At 39.3% G+C, this 22,313-nt stretch overlaps 1 protein-coding gene across 2 annotated transcripts in view; it reads left to right on the forward strand.

Annotated features, from left to right (window-relative positions):
- Positions 1-22,071, forward strand: part of C2H1orf109 (chromosome 2 C1orf109 homolog) — an 87,976-nt gene extending 65,905 nt beyond the window's left edge. The window contains exon 4 of one of the 2 annotated variants that reach the window (XM_053454526.1): positions 21,780-22,071. In XM_053454526.1, the coding sequence (XP_053310501.1) occupies positions 21,780-21,835 (56 nt within the window). In that variant the 3' untranslated portion in view covers positions 21,836-22,071. The remainder of the gene's footprint in view (positions 1-21,779) is intronic. The other variant, XM_053454527.1, reaches the window with a different exon arrangement.
- Positions 22,072-22,313: the final 242 nt, after the last annotated feature.

The raw sequence follows: 22,313 nt of genomic DNA on the forward strand, positions 1-22,313 counted from the left end.
TGTTTAGGGTCTTGTAAAATATAGCTTTTATTATTATGTCATATTAAAATAACAAGGCGATTAGAGAAATGCCATTGTGATAAAGAGATAAAATTGTTGTGTGCACAGAGTACAATGAGAAAAGTTAATGTAAATTGAAAATTTTTATTCTGCTGTTTGTTTTTAACAGCCAGTTCATTAACCCCTTAACCGCAAAGCCATGTACGGGCTTGCAGTGCAATACAATAACAACAGGGTTTGTATGTCTAATTCAGTTGACCAAGGCCTGCAGTGCTGTTTCCCTGTGTTCTTTATTTGATCTATACCTTCAGTGCTGAGTTTACATGAGACCTCCAATTGATCTATATCTGTTTGTTTTGCTTTGTTTGTGTGTTATTCTGTTGATCTATACCTACTATGATATATTTCCATACATTCTTATTGTATACCTGCAAATACAGGATTTGGATCTCTTATTCTGTTTATTAGAGCTACACTTTCAATACTGAGTTCACATGTGATTTTTAATTGATCTATACATGCAAAGCTGGGTTTGTGTGTTATTCTGTTGACCTATACCTGCTATACTATGTTTCCATACGTCTTATTCAGTTGATCTACACGTGGAAGTGCTGTGTTGTTTATTTGCGCTATACCTGAAATACATAGAAAAAAATAAAAAGACAGGTGTAGCTTAGTGAATGAGGGGACAAAGGGACTGTGGTGGCGATTACGGTGGAGAGGACCTTTCAATGTCACGGTAGGATCAGAAGGAGGGAAGACTCCACTGACTCTCACAGTCTTCCCCTAATCTGCAGTAAGTGTGGCAAATGTTTTTTTTTGGTGTGATAGCGGAGGGAGTAATTGGATGGTAGGGGGCCTAAAGAAAAGCTTGCTGTTACTCTTTTTTTGAGGTGGGGGGAGCACCAGAGGAGTTGTCTGTGTCCTGCGCGGCCACGTGGGTGCAATGAGACTCAGTGAGAGTGAGACCATGCTATTTCCGAGCTGATACTTCCATTCCGCTGCTGCTGCTGCTGCTGTGTCTCCAACGTCAGTCCCTCAGCGTCAGCTAAATAGCTTAGTTGCCAGTGGGGCAACAAACCTATTTATTTAATTGAGGGAGTGAAACAGAACGAGCTGATACTTCCGCTGCTGTTGTGTCTCTATTAATGTCACACAGCAAATAGTGGAAGTATGAGCTTGTTCTGTTTCAGGCAGCGTCCTCATGCTAAGCTCCTCCCATTCGAGTGATGACACAACAGCTGGATTGGGAGTAGTTTAGTATGATGACGCTGGATTGTAAAATCAACGACGCATGACTGCAGAGACGTCATTGCTGAGCCGATATTGAATCTGTTCAGTCGCAAAAAATTGCCTAAATTGAGATCCAGGGAAAAGAAAAAATGTTGGTCTCAGGCTCAAATAATACAAATGTATAATACGAGGCCTATCAAACTGGTGTGAGCATGCTGCAAATACAGTGTATTGGCTGTACAATGTATACAAAAAACCTAATTTATTGTTTATATATTTGTTGCCAACTTTATCAGGGTGAGAAGTGCAGACAGTTTTTGTTTTTTGTATAAATTAAGATCCAGACCAGTGAAAAAATAGCCTAAATCTAGATTATATATAAGAAAAATGTATAAGAAATATTTAGAAACAAATAGAAATTAGGCAAGTACACCCTGGTAGCTCAACTGTTTGATTAGGGACTGTACAAGCATACTGTCCATCTTAGCAAAATGTAAACACTTAATATCTTTCGATCATTTGCACTTTTGTATTATTTAGTGTTAGGTAGAGAAAAAAAGATGTACATAGCAGAACAGTTACATTACATTAACTGTTTGATAAAGGTTTGTTCACAATCACAGTGCATCTTAGCAAAATTTAAATGCTTGATATTAGGGTGACCACATTTTATTTCTGCCATTCAGGGACACACTATGAGGCCCATGAGATCACACACACAGATGTGTTAATATATATATATATATGTGTTAGGCATGCATTTTTAACTACATAATATGTACTTTTCTCTTTGAAGTAAAGATTATGATTGAAATATGACTTCCAAACAACACCTGAACTGTGCAGTTTCTTTAATATTAGCCCCTGCTGCCGATATATGTATATAAATATTAGACACTGCTGCTGATATTTATTACCGCATTTGCTCGATTATAAGACAAAGTTTTTTCCAGCGCAAATGCTCTGAAAAATACACCTCGTCTTATAATCGGGGTCGTCTTATATTCAGACCTCAAATAGGTCTGACTATGAGACTAAGATCCAGATCCCCTGCAGCGATGCAGGGGACCTGGATCCTCCTGTGTTACCCCCCCCCCAACTTACCAGTGCTTCTGAGTCCCCGGTGCTTAGTCCGGGCAGCGTGTAGAGCTCTACGCGATTCACGTAGACAACTTCCGCTGCAGACAGGAGGAGTTTCGGTTAGCAGCGGAGGTGTCTGCGTCCAGGGGCGGCCGGGGAACTCTGACAGCCGGGGAAGATCTGCGGGATGGACGCAGACAACCCCCGCTGCTAACGGTACCTCCTCTCGGCTGCAGCGAAAGTTTTCTACGCGAATCACGTAGAGCTCTACACGCTGCCCGGACTAAGCACCGGGGACTCATAATATGCCTTTTAACCCCCTAAATGTCAGAGTGGCATATAGGGGTATAAGGCAATTCTGGAGGCAGAGTGGCACATAGGGAGTCAAAAGGCATATCATGGGGCACAATGGCATATAGAGGGTTAAAAGGCATATCATGGGGCACGGTGGCATTTAGAGGGTTAAAAGGCATATCATGGGCCACAGTGGCATATAGGGGCTATAAGGCATTTCTGGGGCAGAGTGGCAAGCCTGGGGGCAGATGTGCATAGCTGGGGGGCAAGTTGAAAAAAAGGAAATAAAAACAAAATATTTTTCTCAATCATAGCTTTTATTAAAAAAAAATTGTTCACATAGTTTACATAGATTAACATTTACTGGTAAAACTTTTTTCCTATAGGGTCGTCTTATATTCAGGCTTTTTCTTTTTTTCCTAAATTAATATTCAGATTTTGGGGGGTCGTCTTATAATCAAGCAAATATGGTAATATTACCCCCTGCTGTCAATATATATAAGTATTAGCCCCTGCTGTCAATATATATATTAATATTCAGATTTTGGGGGGTCGTCTTATAATCAGGGTCGTCTTATAATCAAGCAGATATGGTAATATTAGCCCCTGCTGTCAATATATATATAAAGCGGTAAGAGATAGGGGACTTGTGGATTTGTGTTGCAAGCACATATACTATACCAGGTGGGAAGGGCAGCTATTCCAACTGATGGGCAGTGTTGGCTTTTTGAAGCTGTTTGAAAAGTGCCATAAGACTGCAGGGCTCTTTCACCGCACCATGAAGCAAGTAGCTGAGGGAGGAGCAGGAGAAGGCAGGCCTACCCCACCACTGCCTACATCAGGATGTAGTCACCTGCTAGAACTCCACTCTGGACATGACAGAGCAAATCTTAGAGCAGCAGCAGGCTCTTCACTCCATCAGCCAATTGGACAGCAGCCGTTGATACTTTCTTACTCTGAGTGATAATTTTTTTGTTAATTTTGTTAAATTCAGTCCTGCTCTATGTGGCTGTATGTGCCATTGAGCCATCATCTGCCAGTGCCTGCCTGCCTGCCCAGGCCTAGTGCTCTACTACTTCAGAAGCTGCTCCTCGTTTTTCACCGCCTTTGCTCTGGGAGAAGATTTTTTTTAAATTTCTATAATATTGTGAAAATAAAGTCCTGCTCCACTGGACTGCTTGTACCTATAATCTGTCAGTGTCTACCTGCCCAGACCCAGTGCCCTACTACTTCTGCTGCTGCTCCTCTGGGAGAACTCAGGGAGGACCTTTTTTTAAAAAAAATCTATAATGAAAGGTGAGTGCAAAAGATGTCTGTGATGTCCCCCTTTCGAGAATGCCCCAAACGTTCCGAATCAAAAAAGGCCCCACGAGTTTTGTCTGAAACAAAATGAACGCAGCAAAAACAAAACAAAGATTTCGTCTAAAGCGATTTTGCTCACTGTGCACATGTTTGTTAACCAAATCAAAATACATGCATAATAACCAGCAATAAAGGAGGGGTTAGATTATGCTTCCTGGCCTGGGAGAGCCTTAAAGCTGCTTTACAGTGCGAGATGGGCTGCAGGGCTAGTTGCTTGGCATCACAAACCAACCCGTGAGAGTCTCTCTTAGTTGCAGGAATAGTCCCATTTTTATATCTTATAGTAATACATGGAATTCTTTGTAAATCTGTCTACGTGATTATGTTCATTAACTATTGTTTAGCAATTTTGGGGTTGGTTAGTTAAAAACAGGATTCCCTACCCCTATCCTGTCAGTCAGGCATCTCAAGCTCCCAACATCCCAGGTTCAAGGGCATGTTCAAGTGTGGAGCCACATTGGCAGCAGATAAAAAAATGGCTGCTGGTTGGTTGGGATCATGTAAATCTGTTACATGAAGCTGTTTTATATCCAATGCAGACTTAAATTGGACCCTGTAGACAATGGGCTGTAGACTTGAAAGGGCTCATTTTAGAATATGGAAGATATAATGCAGTCCCAGACCATTGGCAAGAGGGGAAGGGGCATTAATGAGGCAGGGGTTGTCACCCCAGAAGCTCTTCAGGCATGGACTGAGAATTTAAGCCAGAGCACTGAATGAGATGCAGCTCAAAAGGGGCATGCTAAGCGAAGGAGAAATGTATATGGAAGGGTTGTAGGAGAGTTAAATATGGAAATTCTCAGCAGCAGTGACAGTAGTGCCACCCACATCACCAATTCCATTTGGGCAGAGGCCGTTGATACTTTGGTGGATATCACTTAAGCTACCCAAAGTCAAACTTGTGACCAGAAAGCTGGTATCTGGGCAGGACTCTCTGTAGTGGCCCCGTAATTGCTTTCATGCCCACCCTCCAGTGTGCAAAGCAAGAGGGTTTTAACCTACTCAGCCTCAGAAAACTAAGCCCATCATTAAAGTATACAGACAATCCCAAACAATAGTGATCATGTAGAGTAGGTCCCGACTTTTACCCTTCAAGATGTCAATCCTTTCTCAGTGAAATCTGAGAATGACTTCCAAGACCGATGACTGACAGGACAATTTTAAGGAACTATGTACATCTTATAGTTTTATTATTTCACTTGCTAACACAAAATAAATGTTATGTGAATTATGCAATTAATCAATTAAGCTGCCTTGTTTAACTGTTTCAAAAAAAGATCCTCTTGTTCTCCAGTCCTATGAAGTGAGTCAGAGAAGCTATCTTGGCTTAAGATACTGGAAGTCATCAGACAAAAAATAAAATAAACTTACAGTGTTATTCAATAAATAAACATTGTTGAAAGTGAAAACATATGCTTGCAGATTTGTAAATTTAACATGACAAAGGGAATATTGTAATCTAAAAAGTGTACATTGCAACATACACACACTTCAATATTCAATATTGTTGTTGGCTGATCACATTCAGTGGAATATCTTTATGTACACTGTGCTGTCATGAGAACCAGGGATATTTAGCTAAGATCCCTGGCCTTTATGTCCTTTGTTAGGTTCTCCCCTGGTGATCTTATCAGGGCCGGACTGGCAATGGGCAGTCGGCCCTGGCACTTTAAGTCTGGCGGCTGCCTGACGACATCAGTACGGCCAATGGCTTGATATGCCAGGCAGCACACTGTAGCACCTGGTTTGCCGAAGGAGTACGATATGATGCCAGCCAGTGAGCCACTGGGCATTTGCCCACTGTGCCAGATGGCCAGTCTGGCCCTGGATCCTATGAAGCATCCAAGCAGAAGCACTCACTTTTCAGAAGTAGAAACAGTCTTCTGTGGAGCAGTAGAGAACTGCAATATAGCTCACTTGCTAGGACTACCCACTAAAGTAGACAATTACTCAAACTGTGTGTAACTAAAAAAGAGATCTTTTACACACTGCAGAAGAAGGGGAAAGTGATAAAACAATATGTAGTGATTTAAATTAGACTTAAGAACAAAAAAAACAATAAACAGAGGGATCTACACTAATCAATCAGAAGAGGTGGATTATAGCACCCACCTCAGGGTGGGGAAAAGGTGGCCCATGAGAGGACCACCTTGCCTGGAGGAAAATATATATTTAACATATTTAAAAATTCCCCCTTCAGTGTGTGTTGTGGGTCATTAAAATTGCCCTATAAATCCCCCCTCTCCCATTGGATTGCTTTTAGAAAATATTTAGTGGGCCCATGAATCTTGGATGAAAAATTCAAAACTTTTTTCCTTTGTTGTCATCTGATTCGTGGGAGGCTGGCCTTATTTTCATGTAAGAAATCACCAAATTTATCGAAATTCAGTAAATTTGCAATTTGTATGAATCTGGATGCAAATTAAATTTACTTTAATAGATGATTGTGATCTCTTGGCCTATTCCATTTAATAATAGATATTGAAAACAAAATACATGACCATAGAACATTGGTTACTATATTTGATTTTTACTCACTTTTTTTATTCATGTATTTTACATACATGCTCCTCTGATCATTTGCTACTAGGAGCATTTCTTGTTTTGCATTACTTAGAGTATTCTGTCCTAGGTCCCGCTGATGCATCATATCCTGGCACTTAGCACAGAGGACAGTAGATGCAGAGGTAAGTGGTGAGGGTTGGCTAGGGTTCTGCCCTGGGACTGGCCTAGCCAACATACACTACTTGTCCTACCTTATGACATTGTATTCTAAATACATAAACATAAATATGTAGTTGGTCCCCCCTATGCAGCTATAACAGCTTCCACTCTAATGGAAAGGCTTTACACAAGATTTTGGAGTGTTTATAGGAATTTTCACCCATTCATCGAGTAGAGCATTTGTGAGGTCAGGCACTGATGTTGGACGAGAACACCTGCCTCACAATCTTTGTTCCAGTTCAAAGGTGTTGAGGTCAGGGCAAAGAGTGGGCCAGTCAGGTTCTTCCACACCAAACTCACCCAACTATGTTTTTATGGACATTGCTTTGTGCACTGGGGCACAGTGATGTCGGAATAGAAAAGGCCTTCCCCAAAATTTTCACACAAAGTTGGAAGCATAGCATTCTTCAAGATGTCTTAGTATGTCCCCTTTAGCAATAGATATAAACATTTGCACGGCTCAATACTGATATGCTGACTAGATAGTAATGTAGAGTGAACACATAGAAGGGGACCAATTATTAAGTTATATATCCTAAATATTGCAGGGAAGCACTTTACAGTTCAGAGCCATGTGAAATGTATGTGTATCCATGGATACATGGTTAACCAATAATAAATACATTTGAAATTCTAGATAAACCAAGACTTTAAACCTAGCTCTTGCTCATAATTCATGACGTTTTAACCTGTAGTGCACATTGTCACCATTACTATTAGCAAATTAAATGAAGATGTAAACAAATGTGACTGGAGAAATGAATGTGTGCAAAAGCATCCAAAATAAGATATTACCATACCTGTCAGGGACTGGGTCCATACAGATGACTGTAATGACCCAGAGCGCCCAAAGGAGCTCAGGAGTTATTGTGCAGTAGCGGAGTCGGACAGGGCCTGGTGCAGGGTGACTGCACTCTCCCGGGTGGGCATCTAGGGCTGTGTGGCCATATACCAGAGCCCTGACATAGCAGCGGATGTTGTCCAGAACAAAGCAGAACTTGGTGATATCCTGCAGGCACCCCGGAGAAGGCATGAGACGTAGCTCTCCAGGCAAATGTGCAGGATGCTGCAGGCTGGGAGTAGGGAAGCTAAGGAGAGTAACAGCAGAACATAGCAAGCAAGGGGGACAGAGCAAGGAACAGGAAGACCGAGCAAGAAACATAGCCACACAAGACATACATAATACAGGACATGACAAAGGACAGGGAACAAGGACCACAAGGGATGGAATGAGGAGCCGAGATCCTCAGACGGTTCTCCTTTAAGCAAGGATAGGATATCTTAACTGGGACATGGGGAGAGGAGAGAGGAACCGAGATCCTCAGATGATTCAGGGAAAAGAGGGCAAAGGCACATAAAATACTGACACACATAAATACAGGAGCTAGCCTAGGACTATAAGATAATAATTGGAGATTCCGTCACATCATATGGCCATAGTATGCTTAGCCCACTACTACGCCAAAGTACTCCAATATTCAGTGGGTCCTAATGCTAAACCCTGCCTACTGAATTATGAATAAGCTAAAACTAAACATTGAACCTAAACACAGAACCAAGAAGGACATACCTTTAGACTGCAGACTGAGACACACATAATAAACGGGTGGGGCACACCTTATACAGGAAACAGCTGAAGCAAAGAGCAAAACCAGAATCAAGGAATCAGAAGAACAGAGCATATGGAAATCCAGGAATGTATTACAGCAAAGGGGAAACTGTAGCAAGACAGGGGAAATCAGAGATATGCAACTCCGCAGCCTGGATGAAACCTGACAATACCTGGGAACTATCCGGGTTTGACCCGCAGATCGCCGGGTGAAGCACCGGTTCTCTGGTTCTCCGGGTCAAGACCCGAATCCTCCAGGTCGCGGGGTCTTGATATGCCCTGCCTCCCGGCCATTTTCCCTTTAAATGGGGGTGTTTCCCACTGACATCTGCGGGAACTCCCACCGACATCACAGGACTGCCCGCTGACGTCAGTGGGCAGTCCTGGCCGTGTCCCTCCCGGGCCAAGGGAAGGTTGCTGAAGCCCAGAAGTTCCCAGGTATGGATATTACACATTTGTATCTGTATCCATACTTCTGATGGAGCCAAAAGGCAAAATGCGTTGGGTCAACTGTGACCAGTATACTTTCTTCCTTCCCTCACTTACCACTTGCGTAGGTCTATGTGTGTGTCTCCACTCAACATGGTAGCTTTATCAGCAAATAGTACAAGGAGTTCAAATTAAAAGTCCATAGAACCTCTTTTTTTAGGTATAAGAACCTTTGGCCCTGTACCAGCATTGGCCAAAAACCATCTTCAGATCATCAGATCAAACGCAACTGTGAAATTATTAGGACAGTAAATGGTAATGAATATGTCTTCCTAACTGTGCAGAACATTAAGTCAATGTTTAACCCTAGTCAAAAAGCTCTCCCAATAGCAAGATCATTAATTTAATGTTAAGGCAAACAAAAAGAATTAACTTTAATTAAAGATTGAGGTTAGCCCATGTGTCTGCCTACTGTAGTTTTTATCATGCTAATTATAGTGGTGTAATTGATTTCATTCACTCCCTGCTGCCTTTTTGGCATTATATGTCTTACGTCATGCTGGTGGGATCCAGGTTTCTCATTAATACTTTGTATAATGCAGCCAAATAATGAGTGTGTTCCCATTAGCAGGACTGATTTGAAATTTGAAAGCATGCTTTGCTGCCAAAACTAATCACAGTATTTTCACTGAAACTATAAACCCCTGACATATTTCAGAACACAGCTGGTTGCTGACAAGTGACCATTTACCAATAAGAATTAACCTTGATATTCTTGGAAGGCATAATTGAATACAGAGATTAATTTAAAAATCAATGCCATATTTATGCCACAAAGGGTATCCCTGGTAGCAATGTATTCCAATTATTACTTAACAGTGCACATAAAGAGAATTCAACAGTAGTCCAAATGAGGGGCAAAAATGCCCCCAATGGCATTTAGTTGAAGCTTTCAGACCAATGACACCTTAAAGCAGCCAAAGTGGTCCCATCCAAATGCACACGATCAGGGAATCTCTTAGAAGGGGGGAATCTCTTAGAAGCAAGCAATGGGATTGACTAGAGGTGTGTTTCTGCACCTGCTAATTGCTGAGCAGGAGACGCATTGAATGGACATCATTAGTTTCAGTGCACTAAATGTTATATTAGCCTGCTTTTCATTCCGAGGAAGCTGTTGGTGCTGTTGTTTCAATATCCCATAACCATTCACCCTAGTCCATGCCTCTCAAGTATCCAGATGTCTGTGGGATAGCTCAATTCTGATTATGGGCCAGTAGGTGAGATCAGAGGCTTTTACGCAACAGGCCTCAGTCAAAGCTGCCACCTGCTGACCTGTTGAAACGGATAACTGGCATATCATGTCATGTCCTGGTGCTGTGCTTTAACACGTGGCCCTCCAGTGAAGATGTCCTAGTATGGGCGCTAGAAATGGTGGTGGTGGGGTATTCTGTTCTTTTTTTCTTCTTCCATTTCATAAGGCTATAAGACTTCTTTTTCTGCAACATCAAGCTTTCTTCCCTTTTGTATGCTACCCCTTCTTGTCTTTTTTTTTAAAAGTATTCTTTATTTCATTTTTGAAAGGTTTACACTGATCGAACAAACACACATACAAACATGATACCACATACTAAACAAGTATTGGATCAACAAGTAAAATTTAGTTCCAGCAGCAAACTAGTAATCAAAGAAAATGGGAAATGGAGGAGAGGAGGACATTTTTCATTGTATTCATTTTTTTGTCTCCACAATGTCCTGGGCTTTACTAAGCCAATTGAGGCAGTCTTGTCGGTACTATCTGAAGACCAATTAATATATTTTTCCATACTTAATTGGTGTATCAGCTGGGCTGACTAATGTTCGGTTTAAAAAGAGTTTCTGGCTATTAATAGGTAGTGAATTGCAAGCAATCTCGTATCTTTTGGAATGGTATTAATATTTAAAAGGAGCAGCGAGGTCTTAGGGTCCCAGTCTAAATATTTCCATAAGCATATTATTTGCAAGACCACCAAGTGTGTGAAAAAGAGCCGCCTCGATCGCCACATCTCCTGCAATTAGGAGCCAAGTGTGGGTACATCTTACTTAATTTTTTGGGGGTTAAATACCATCTATACAACAATTTATATTGGTTTTCTACCAGATTTAGGCAATGTATTGCTGTATTTATTTGATAGGCTTCTATGTTCCATTCTTTTAGTGAAATTTTTAGGTTTAAATCTTTTTTCCAAGCCCTTAGGGATGGAGGTGGAAACATTTTATTACTTAATCTAATTAAGTCATTACATTTAGTTCCAAGTTTATTTTTTATGAGAGAAAATGACCTCCAGAAGGTTACTAATAGGACTAGTAGACAGTAAATGTTTTCTCAAAAAACTTTTTATACATAGATATTGGAATATATCTTTATCAGAAAGCTGGATAATTTCAGCAAGATCTATAAATGGGTTGTTTTTCAATAGACCCCTTCTTATCTTATACTGTACAAAACTTTTTTTTTAAAAAAAATATTGGAGGACTGATTTGCTTATATGTTTGTGTATAAAATATTGTACTGTTTACGTACAGAGCAATGTACTTTTGCATATTGGGATGAGTTTTATATACTTTTATGACCCAATGTTGTGTTTTAATCACCTCTTGTAATCAAACCCCAGAACTAAGCAGGTAATTCAATATAGCATTCACTCAAGATTTGGAGGTTTACATCACTGCTAGTCATACCACAAATTAACATACCCTATTAACACTGAAGAACAAGTCACCATCAAAAACTCTTTTGAAGACAAAAATTTGATCTACATAAAATCTTACTGTGTTACTTAATGTAGTTCCTCTTCATCAGTCTGTAAGTAGATGGCAGTATGATATTGCTTTTCCCATCAGCTAAAACATTGTTAAGAGGTTGGCACTGCACACATGATACAAAAAGTAAAATACATGACACTTTGGTACCCCCCACACACACTTTTACCCCAACTCTAATTGTAAATAGATATAGTACACATAGTTCATAATATGATTTTGTGTAGGTATTTTAGATTGGGTAATTTTTTATGAAGGTTACAGAAATGCAGCAGGTAAATATAGCTCATAATACGTACACCCTATTTGAATTCCATGGTTTTACATATAAGGACATAACAACAATCATCCGTAGCAGGTCTAAACATTAGGTAAATACAACCTCAAATGAACAACAACACATTACAACCGTGTCATGATTTATAAAACAAAAATAAAGCCAAAATGGAGAAGCCATGTATACCTTATGATTCAATAGCTTGTAGAACCACCTTTAGCAGCAATAACTTGAATGAATAATTTTCTTTATGACTTTATCAGTCTCTCTCACTCTTCTTTACAGCGTTGCTTCAGTTCATTGAAGTTTTTGGACATTTGTTTATGCACAGCTCTCTTAAGGTCCCGCCACAGCATTTCAATCAGGTTAAAATCCGGACTTTGACTAGGCCATTGCCTCCTACTAAGCATCTTAATTTGTATGAACATAGTAAGGGCCTACTTCATTTTTCATACATGGCTACTCCATTTTGGTTTTATTTCCATTGAATAAATCATGACATGGTGTAATATGTGATGCTGTTCATCTGACGTTGTATTTACCTGATTTTTAGACCTGCTAGGGAACAGATGATTTTTATTATGTCCTGATATGTAAAACCATAGTATGCAAAGAGGGTGTACTTTTATTTGACTGTATATTATTAAGCAGGGATTCCCCTACCTTTCTTGTATAATAACTTAGACAAAGTTATGTTCAGATCCTGTCAATCTAGGTACTTAGAAATCTTTTGGCCCATCTACTCTGCCTATTTTTTCTGATGCAATCAGTCCTTTTTCTCATCTTAGATTCAGGATAGCTATGCATGTTTACATTTCCTCATCGTGTTAGCCTCTACCACTGGCGGAAAATCACTCCACCGATATACTATTGTGTTGTTCTGCTGCCACAGGTATGAACATTTTTTATTCTGTTTTAATTCATATACCTTAAATAATGTTAACCCTCACCAAAAAGCCCATTGGGATGCAAATAAGGGATCTGACAAGGGTATTAAATGTTGTATAGTTGACTTGCTCTTTGCCCTAGATGCAAGCTACCATATATGGAATCACAACGACATTCATAAAGCTACACCTGGTGAAACTTGGTTTTCTACACTGTTTAAAACACAGCATCCCAGGGAAGCATTGTCTAGATATTTTTATGATTTGTTGCACCTTTTAAGAACATTATAAAAGTTTGCCTATAGATCACTTATTTTACCTTCCACAAATTTTGGTGCACCAAGTCACTTTATTGTCCCCCATAATACTAGGCTTGACTAATGTATTCCTCACAGAATGGACAGGAACTGGTTGACACAGATGATGTGGCCATAAACATTAATGAAGGTGGAAATAATTTACTGTGAAACGTTGAAGCTATATGGAAATGTGTTTAGGAAATGTGTTGATCCTTTGTTTCTAGGGAATGTGTAATACAGTGTTAGTTGTATATTCATTCTCTTCAATTGGTTTTCTGTGTACCTTGCCTTTGTTGTTAGCCTTTCCCTGGGCATCATATATGATATATATATCTCATATGACCCAACATATGCCATGAGTCATACAAGATGGAGTTAGTTTACTTAGGTTCTGAAATCTCTTATTTATATAATATCATAAAAATCTGTGTTTTAACACTTTTCCTATAACCAACTTGTGTTATTGGCATTTCTGGCCAAGAAAGGATAGTACATTATGTCCACAAGTCTATTGTAGTCATGTGGTATTAATTCTGCGCCGCACACATGTCCCAGAATAATGTTCTTTGAATATGCTTATTGTCAATATGAAGATGTTCTCATTAAAACTGGATTACTTTTTTCAAATATCATCCTGAACCAAATCCACCTCAGATTTTAATTTTAAATGAGTTATTTATGATGTGACATTACCCAAAATGAGACTTTCTGCCAGGTTTAGAGGACCTTCTTTATTTAATGAAATCTTCTTTTTAATAATTCTTGCAATTTAAAAAATGCATTCAATATAATGAAATAAAATTTCAGAAGAAAGGATAAAACCGTGTTTTCCACATAACATGGGAAAATAAAAAGGGTGAGACTGCATTCGGGAAAGAAAGGGCAAGTGAATGAGAACCGTTGGTGAGGCTTGACTGCTTTGACTCATCAAGTAACTGTAGCAGGCTGGCCATGGGCCTAGGAACCGGGGGGACAGATCCCCCCCAGTAACTCATGCGGGGGGGACCGATAATTAAGAAATCCCCCCCAGGGCCGTAGGAACCCCCCAATAGAAACGCCGCAGGAGGAGAGGGGTGCCGAGCAGTCTTTTTCAGCAACCGCTCGGCGTCCTTCTGTCTCCTCTGATCCCTGCCACCGTCCGCCACAATGCTGCCCCGACTGCAGTGGTGGAAGCGTGAGGCGTCTGTCTCAGTGCTGGCGCTTCACGCTGAGCGCCGGCATATAACGTCATATGTCGGCACTCAGCAGTGAAGCTGCGCGTATCGCGGCAGAGCAGCGGGACAGTGGCCTCGCGCTCCCACCACAGGACTGCAGGGTAAGTGACCAAATGGGGTAGGGAGAGGGTACCTAGTGAGAAGGGGGGGTAGGGAGAGGGTAGACAGTGTGAGAAGGAGGGGTAGGGAAAGGGTAGACAGTGTGAGAAGGGGGGGTAGAAAGTGTGAGAAGGGGGGTAGGGTGAGGGTAGATAGTGTGAGAAGGGGGGGTAGGGAGGGGGTAGATAGTATGAGAAGGGGGGGTAGGGAGGGGGTAGATAGTGTGAGAAGGGGGTAGGGAGGGGGTAGATAGTGTGAGAAGGGGGTAGGGAGAGGGTAGATAGTGTGAGAAGGGGGGTAGATAGTGTGAGAAGGGGGTAGGGAGGGGGTAGATAGTGTGAGAAGGGGGTAGGGAGGGGGTAGTGTGAGAAGGGGGGTAGGGAGGGGGTAGATAGTGTGAGAAAGGGGTAGGGAGAGGGTAGATAGTGTGAGAAGGGGGGTAGGGAGGGGGTAGATAGTGTGAGAAGGGGGTAGATAGTGTGAGAAGGGGGGTAGATAGTGTGAGAAGGGGATAAATGGTAAGGTGAGTTTATTTCACACAGGCAACGTGAACGACCTGTGTGTTGACACATTGCCTGTGTGAAATAAACTAACCTTACCATTTCAGTGCTGAGCCTCTGCTTCTCTATTTTGGATTTAATGTCATGGAGTAGTCAGAAGGAGGGAAGACTGCACTGACCCTAATCTACGGTCAGTGTGGCACATATATTTTTTTGGGTGTGGAAGCGGAGGGAGTGATTGCATGCTAGGGAGCATGGAGCGCGGCCAAAGGAAATGTTTGCCTAGGGTCCAATTTTTCAATATTTAAAAATTTTTTTTTTGATACAAAGATTAGCTGTTTTTTCCTATAATTAATGTATTAAACATACATTATTTTTATCAGTGTTTCAAGTTATTTATTATTGTAGGTGTTTGCAAAAAAAGAGATGGGGAGAAAGTGGGGATCTGATGGGGGAAAATGCTGCCCCCCCCAGATTTGTAGGGGTTCCTACCCCCATGAGGCTGGCCATGTCTTAGTTCACAAACCACACAAAAAAGTTCCGTAATCAAAATATGATATGCTTTATTTAGCACGCAGGCCATACTTCAGGCACAACAAAAATAGCAATGCAAATAAAACTGTACTCCACTCTGGAGACTAACATAAACTTCCCTGACTATTCTACTGGGCAACTAATCAATACCCAGTAGATTACATAAACAGCACAGGAAATACCTTTTGTTTGCTTTACATTATAAGCAGTCTCTTGTCTCTTAGGCTTTTAGTTTCTGTGTGATTAAATAGGGATTTTTGAAGATCTCTTATTAGTGCTATTAGAGCAACCTGAACTTTAATTCCGTCTAGTTAGGGAACACTGAAAGTGCCATTGTGGGGCTAACATAACTCTACGAGAATGTTTGCTTGTGAGTGTGTGCAAGGGTTTGTTACTTTAAGAAAGTAACTTACAAGTAACTACATGCAGAAGTGTGTGAATTAGGGTTAGATTTGTAACTCTAGGATATGTAAATAGACATTGATAGTAAACATTTTAATTTCATTGAAGCAGGAACTTTTGTAGTGGGCACATTGGCCCATGAGGAAGGTGGCCATGATGTACAACTGAAAAGGGTTAAAATGATATTTACTGGAGATAATTCAGAATTCAATACTTATTTCCTTACCAATAGAAATCCATTTGACATTTGTCCTTCTAGTAGCTCTGCAAATATAATAAAAAATACAAGATCATTATGCCCTAGTTATATGCGTATGCATTTCATCAGGATGTGGTATACTTGTTGAACATATACCGTACAAGGATCAATATAGCTGGGTGGAGTAACCCAGGCTTCAGGGACAACTCCTATTTTCTATGGTCCATTCTAGACAGAATCAGCATTGTTAGCCATGGTGACTGCAATGAAAATGTTAGTACAAAGATGCACTATTCTATTTTTTCATGTACTTATAGTGAACTATGAAGCGATGAGGTTTTGCTGGACACATTTTTTCTTGTCTTTTGGACCTCCTGTGTACATCAGGTGACAGGGACTTCTCCTGCACCTGGCTATTAGGACGTGAAACTGGCATTCCATGATAATCTGACAAGCCTTACTTTAAGAATATAAGAGAATGTATCCAGATCTATTGAGATCAACTGGGGCTGACTGGGGATATCCTGAGTCACCTGTGGGCTGATTGGATGCTGTTAATATGCCATACAGGTGAGGTGTTTTCACATATGAATTTCATCAGTCAATGCTCAAAAACTACACTTACCTAGACATCCCTTAGGAGATTTTTATTGTTCTGGAATCTATAATAAAGGGATTTGTCGGTTTAGAATAGGCACAAGCCCAGACAGTTTGGTCAGACAATCATAATGAACTGGTGGCATCACAGATGACCGGCACATTAATAGAATAAAAGTGTTTTCTGTTTGCAGTATGGTTCTGGCCTCACTGAAGGTCACCAGATCATGATGTGAGTGCATTTTCCTGCCCCAAGAACCCTAGTAATCATATTTTTTATGATTGAATGATGATGAATTTCTATTCTTCTTTTATTAATTCTTCTCTCTCTTCTTTTTCCATAAAATTTTAGAAGACACCTCACAAATCTCATTACAAAGGAGATGCACACAACACAAGAAAGATACTATTTTATAATATATCCCAAATTTTAGGCACAAGCAACATTTTTTTTCTTCCTCTCTTTCTTGTTTTGGGTCTCCCCCATATAATCCCATCATGAGGTTTATAAAGTCTCTATTCTCGTAGAAGGCTTCTTAATTAGAGTGCTATGATGAATATCGTGAGTTCTAATGTCTGGTGTCAAAAGACACTGGAACACCCAAGCGAGCAATAACAGCTCGGATTGGTTTGGCTTTGATACCAAAGATGATTGCAAATGTACAATTACCAATTTTAATGTTAGATAAATTACAGCCCTTTAGATAATGGTCAAAGTAATTACACTGAATTTAAGAGATTAATGTTGTTCAAATTAATTCATAGGAAAGGGCTCAAATAATAATTTTACAGGAGACACATTGGCTTAGAGCTCATACGAGCCGATTCAGTCCTGCTAATTTTGCAATAAAACTATGTGCATCTCTTGAGGGGGAAAAAAAGAGGAATGGCAGTCTTGTTCACTAAAGCTCTAGAAGCTAAAACTGAGTAGAAGAGGATAATGAAGGAAGATTGATAATTCAAATTTGTAGAATACAGACTGAGCTATATACAATTGTAAACCCATTGTCTTAATTTGTAAGGTAAGAATACCCTCATTTGTTCTTTACGTACAAAAAAATTTAGAGGTAGAACAGTAATTTTGCAGACTGTTTTATGGAAGGATACATTAATCTCCATTTATCTAAAAAAATTTACTTGTGTGAACTAAAACCATGACATCTGTAATATGGAAGTACAGACCATAAATACAACTTTGTGTAGCGGTGACATCTCTCGGAAGGGGTTTAAATCTCTGTATTCAGAGGTCACGTGAGCTTTTAATAAAAAAAAAATGACCAAAAGGCTAATCACTCATCGGACCTGGCAGAATATTTTTTTCTCCTGATTTAACTATGATGCTTTATTTCATCCAGACACAGAAACAATAGACATTTCAACTCATTATGCAGCTGGACACACACTTAACACATACTTAACATCAGACCCTAAATACCATCTTTACTGTGGAGAGGGAATGGATATAAAGGAGCCATAAGGATTTACATATTCTCATTATGTTGTATCATAATTAATATCACAATTAATGTTTACAGACTATGGAAGATACTTCAGACTTCTGAATCATGTTTTTAATTATATCATATCAGCAGCCCTATATGTTTGCCTTTTATTAGCATTATACGTATAAATACTTATAAATACTGTTTGTTTGCTACATAGTATATAATTGAGTCATTTCTTAAATATTATCTTCTGTCTTTTATTTTATATTTTAGCAGTCTTAGCAGTTATTTGTGGAGTGGATTTATTGTTCTTGAAGTACCGTATATGAGTCAGTAACAATGTTATGTCCCTGGAGCTGGGGGCAAAGATAGAAGAGAGAAGATAAAAGAGAGAAGATAAAGAACAATAAGATGGGGAAGCAGAAGTGGTTGGGAGAAGCGGAGAGAGAGTGAACGAGAATGAGAAAGAGCGAGTGAGAGTGAATGAAAGTGAATGTGGGCAAGGAATTTTCTTCCCAAATTAAAAATGTAAGGGAGCATAATTTGTTGCCAAAATGTTGAACAGTGATCATAGAAGAGGTGTTGCACTGAGGGTCTCGCCATGAAAACAACATTTAAAGTCAAGAAAGAAAATGTTCTCCTATGTCTTTGTTTTTTCTTTTTGAAAGTACACAGGTTGCCATTTCACAATACAGGCTTATTATTATTACATCTGAGCAGTTTTATTAATAATATCCACAAAGATGAGGGAAGTTTGATTTTTTCCTGAATCAAAGAGAAGGATTACTTGTACACACTCTTAGCAGACTGATGAGATGGGTGAACAGCTGTATTCTTGTTTAGAAATGTTGCATGTCTTTTTTGGCAATATATTGTTGGAATGTCAAAGTACATTTGTAGCCTATTAAAATAGTAGAAATAACAAACCCTAAAATGTCCCCATCTTTTAGGGAGGAGGGCTATCTCCCCAGATGGTTAAAATTCAAAGCAGAAGGATAACCTCCCTCCACAGGAATCTGCTACATGTTCTTTTCAAAGAAAGACAAGCAGTCCATCCTGGATTCCATGCCAAGTGTTCCAAACCTTGATAACCACTCCTTAGATCATTGGATCAAAGTATAACACAGTCAGTATAAGCCCCAGACCTTTAACTTAAAAAATTAATTAGATATGAACTCAGGTACATACCATTCATGCTATTTTTCTATTTTGTATTATTAGGAAGTATATTCAAACTGGAAAAAGGTGAAGGGACCCTTAAGTCTCAGCAATGCTTGCTTGCTGAACAGAAATGGCAACGTTGCTCTTCTGCTCTCTAAGATTAAGTAGATGTCCAGTATAAACAGCATGCAAGTGTTCAGAAACATGCTGGAGATAAATATCAGCCCTGGCTCTTTAACACCGGCAGCAAATTATTCACATGCTTGCGCTGCCTGCTGGATAAAAGCAGCAACGCATACTAGGCATGAGTGGGGATTATACTAAATAGGCGACAGAGGCCTACCAGCCCTTTATGTGTTTCTACATTTAGCATGGACTTGGGCTAAATGTTATCCACTATAACCTAATTTGTATGACTTGCATGAAGTTAATCATTCTACAGAATATCTAATTATGATGATATTCTAAGAAAAAATAAAAGTAGTTTTGCCAGTAAAAAGACATACATCTGATACTAAGCACATTAAAAGAACATCCAACATGAAAACGGTTGTTATATCATTGCTAGAAACCTCTTTCAGTGTGTCATAAACAGTGAAAAAGTAAGGGTAGCCTAATCTTGGAACTCACCACTGAAGGTCTACACAATTGACTGTGCCAAAAATTGGAGTTTGAATGCACCTTAATTTAGAGACATTTAAAGAGGTAATTGTGGTTATCAAAAACAATAAAGGACCATGCAGCTTCTTCCCACCATTACCCAGTTATGACCTACCTTACCTTCATTTCCTTCTCAGCTGGGAAATGAGCGGTGAGACGTTGCTTAGTGTATGAGGTAGGTTTGTGAAGCAGCCATTAAATGCCTCTGTGTCTACTGGGATTTTGTAGTGACATCACGAAACATCTGTTATTGGTTATTATAGGCAAGTAGCAACATGTTTTAATCTATTACAAGGAGGTAATGACGTCTGTACTGGTCTGTAATAAGATAACTGCGTATATTCGACAGAAATACATCTGTGTGATTCTGTTGTTTGACACACCTGCTGCCTTCACAACATAACTTCCTTCAACCATGATGACGTAAATACCTTATTACTGTGACCTGCTGTTCAGTATGGGGCCTAAAAACAGGACCCTATAATCAATGATAATTATTGATACACTTTGTTTGAATTTTAATATGTCAAATGCCTCTAGGGATGGAGGGCATTTTTGAGTAAAACCTTTTGCAGCCAGCACAAAACTAAATTTGCTTCTTGAATTTCATTGAATAGGTTCATTTTTTATGCAAAACATGTTTTAAGCCTGGCTCCTGTACAAAATGACAAAAAAATGTACAAGGTATGTAAGCATTCTGTCAAGGCCTAAATGTTGAGGGAATATGATCAAATGGCAGTAACATATGTTTTGCCTTGATACCATCACCACACATATATGTTATATATGTTTTTTGTGAATACTTGAAACTCTGGTGTCCTGTACCAAGTGTGGTGATGGTGTCAAGGCAAAACATATACTGCTTCCACTTGAACACATTTTTACCTGTGTTCTATTTGTTGACATGAAAAACCTTGTATTAAATGCATTTTGTTACAATTTAATTTTAAGGTTCATCTTCATACAAATTACATGCCAAAGAGTGTGGAGCACTACTCCATATTAATAAAAGGAACAAGAAGAAATGCATATCTTACCCTCATATAATAACACTTCAGTTTCTGACAAATAATGTTAATACAATTAAACTATTTTATCAATACATAATGTTTTGTTACTCTTCGAGTTGTCAAGGACAACATTGGGTTGTCAATATGTAGGGTTTCACAGAAGGGCCTTAAGTAAACCACTTACAGTTGTCATACATAGCGTCATCCAGGAGAGGGTCACTAAACAGCTGTCTGTTTCCAAGAATCTTGTGACAACACATTTGCTGAGGCATGTAACATGGTTTGAAAATATACCTATGCTATCTCCTAAAGAAAGGAAACTAAAATTATGAACTGAAAAATGTAACTGAAACGTGTCTTTCAACCCTACACAGCACTAGAATATGGAAACTACTGCAATGTGTCACGTTTCCATTCAACCCAATATGCACTTATCAATGGTGTAGATGTAAATGTTCAACTGTGGTTAAACATCACCTCTGCTCACTTAATATCTAGATTATTTTCTAACAAGATATCGCAATGTATGAGCAACAACCCTAAAATGTTCCTTAGACTCTTTTGAAAAGCTCGCAATGGAAAAGTGTGTCAGATTCACAGAGAATAATCTTAAAACACAACCAGAACAAAAGTTGTAGATGGGTTGATTTGCAAATATTACTACTAGGCTTCACGGACTTCACTTATAGTATACAAATGGTTAAGCTGCTTAATCAAACCCACATGTCTGCTGTCGGAATACAGTTTTCTATTGGGTCCTGACATTCAGATGCATGTAAGCTCCTAATATATACAGAATGCCTGTTAACATTTCAACAATCAATTAAAAAAAATGTGACAAGGTAGCAACGTTGGACATACAACCCCAAAAAAAAAAATTAATGAAAGCGATACTGTTTATTTGGGTTGGCAAGGAAATCTGCTGTCTCTGTGTTCGTGTTTATTGATATTCTGTTTTCTCTAAGAAGGCCTCAGCGGTGGATCAGCAGAAAGAGACGGAGCCTGCAAGTCACGAAGATGAAGACAAAGTAATAAAGTACTTAATCATGTCACATTTAATAAACTGAAGGGAAGCAGTGCTAACTTGCTATGCAGATCTGTGTTTCTACACTAAAGAATTTATTGTTTTTCTGAATTTTACTCCTTCCTCTCAACACCCATAAATCATTGTAAGTATGGACGAGGGAACAATATTTTTGCTCTCTGATGCTTTTTATACCAAGAAAGCACAGTTAGTCTAAACACTAAGAAAATCTACTCTACATAGTCCTGATCACCAAAATAAATGAATATTAAAATAGTACTGAAATAACTTTGGATCAACAGTTTTGTATAAACATAGTTTATTGGGTTGCAGCTACATGTTTTTATTGCCTTGGGGTAAAATAGTTCTTACATTTTGGGTTTCCCTTTAATTCCAGGGAAAGGTAATGTTAACATTACAGCATAGAAACACATTTTAGATAATTGTCTACTTCCAACTTTGCATCACCAACTTA

The sequence above is a fragment of the Spea bombifrons genome, chromosome 2 (assembly GCF_027358695.1).
Source record: "Spea bombifrons isolate aSpeBom1 chromosome 2, aSpeBom1.2.pri, whole genome shotgun sequence".
Lineage (NCBI taxonomy): Eukaryota > Metazoa > Chordata > Amphibia > Anura > Pelobatidae > Spea > Spea bombifrons.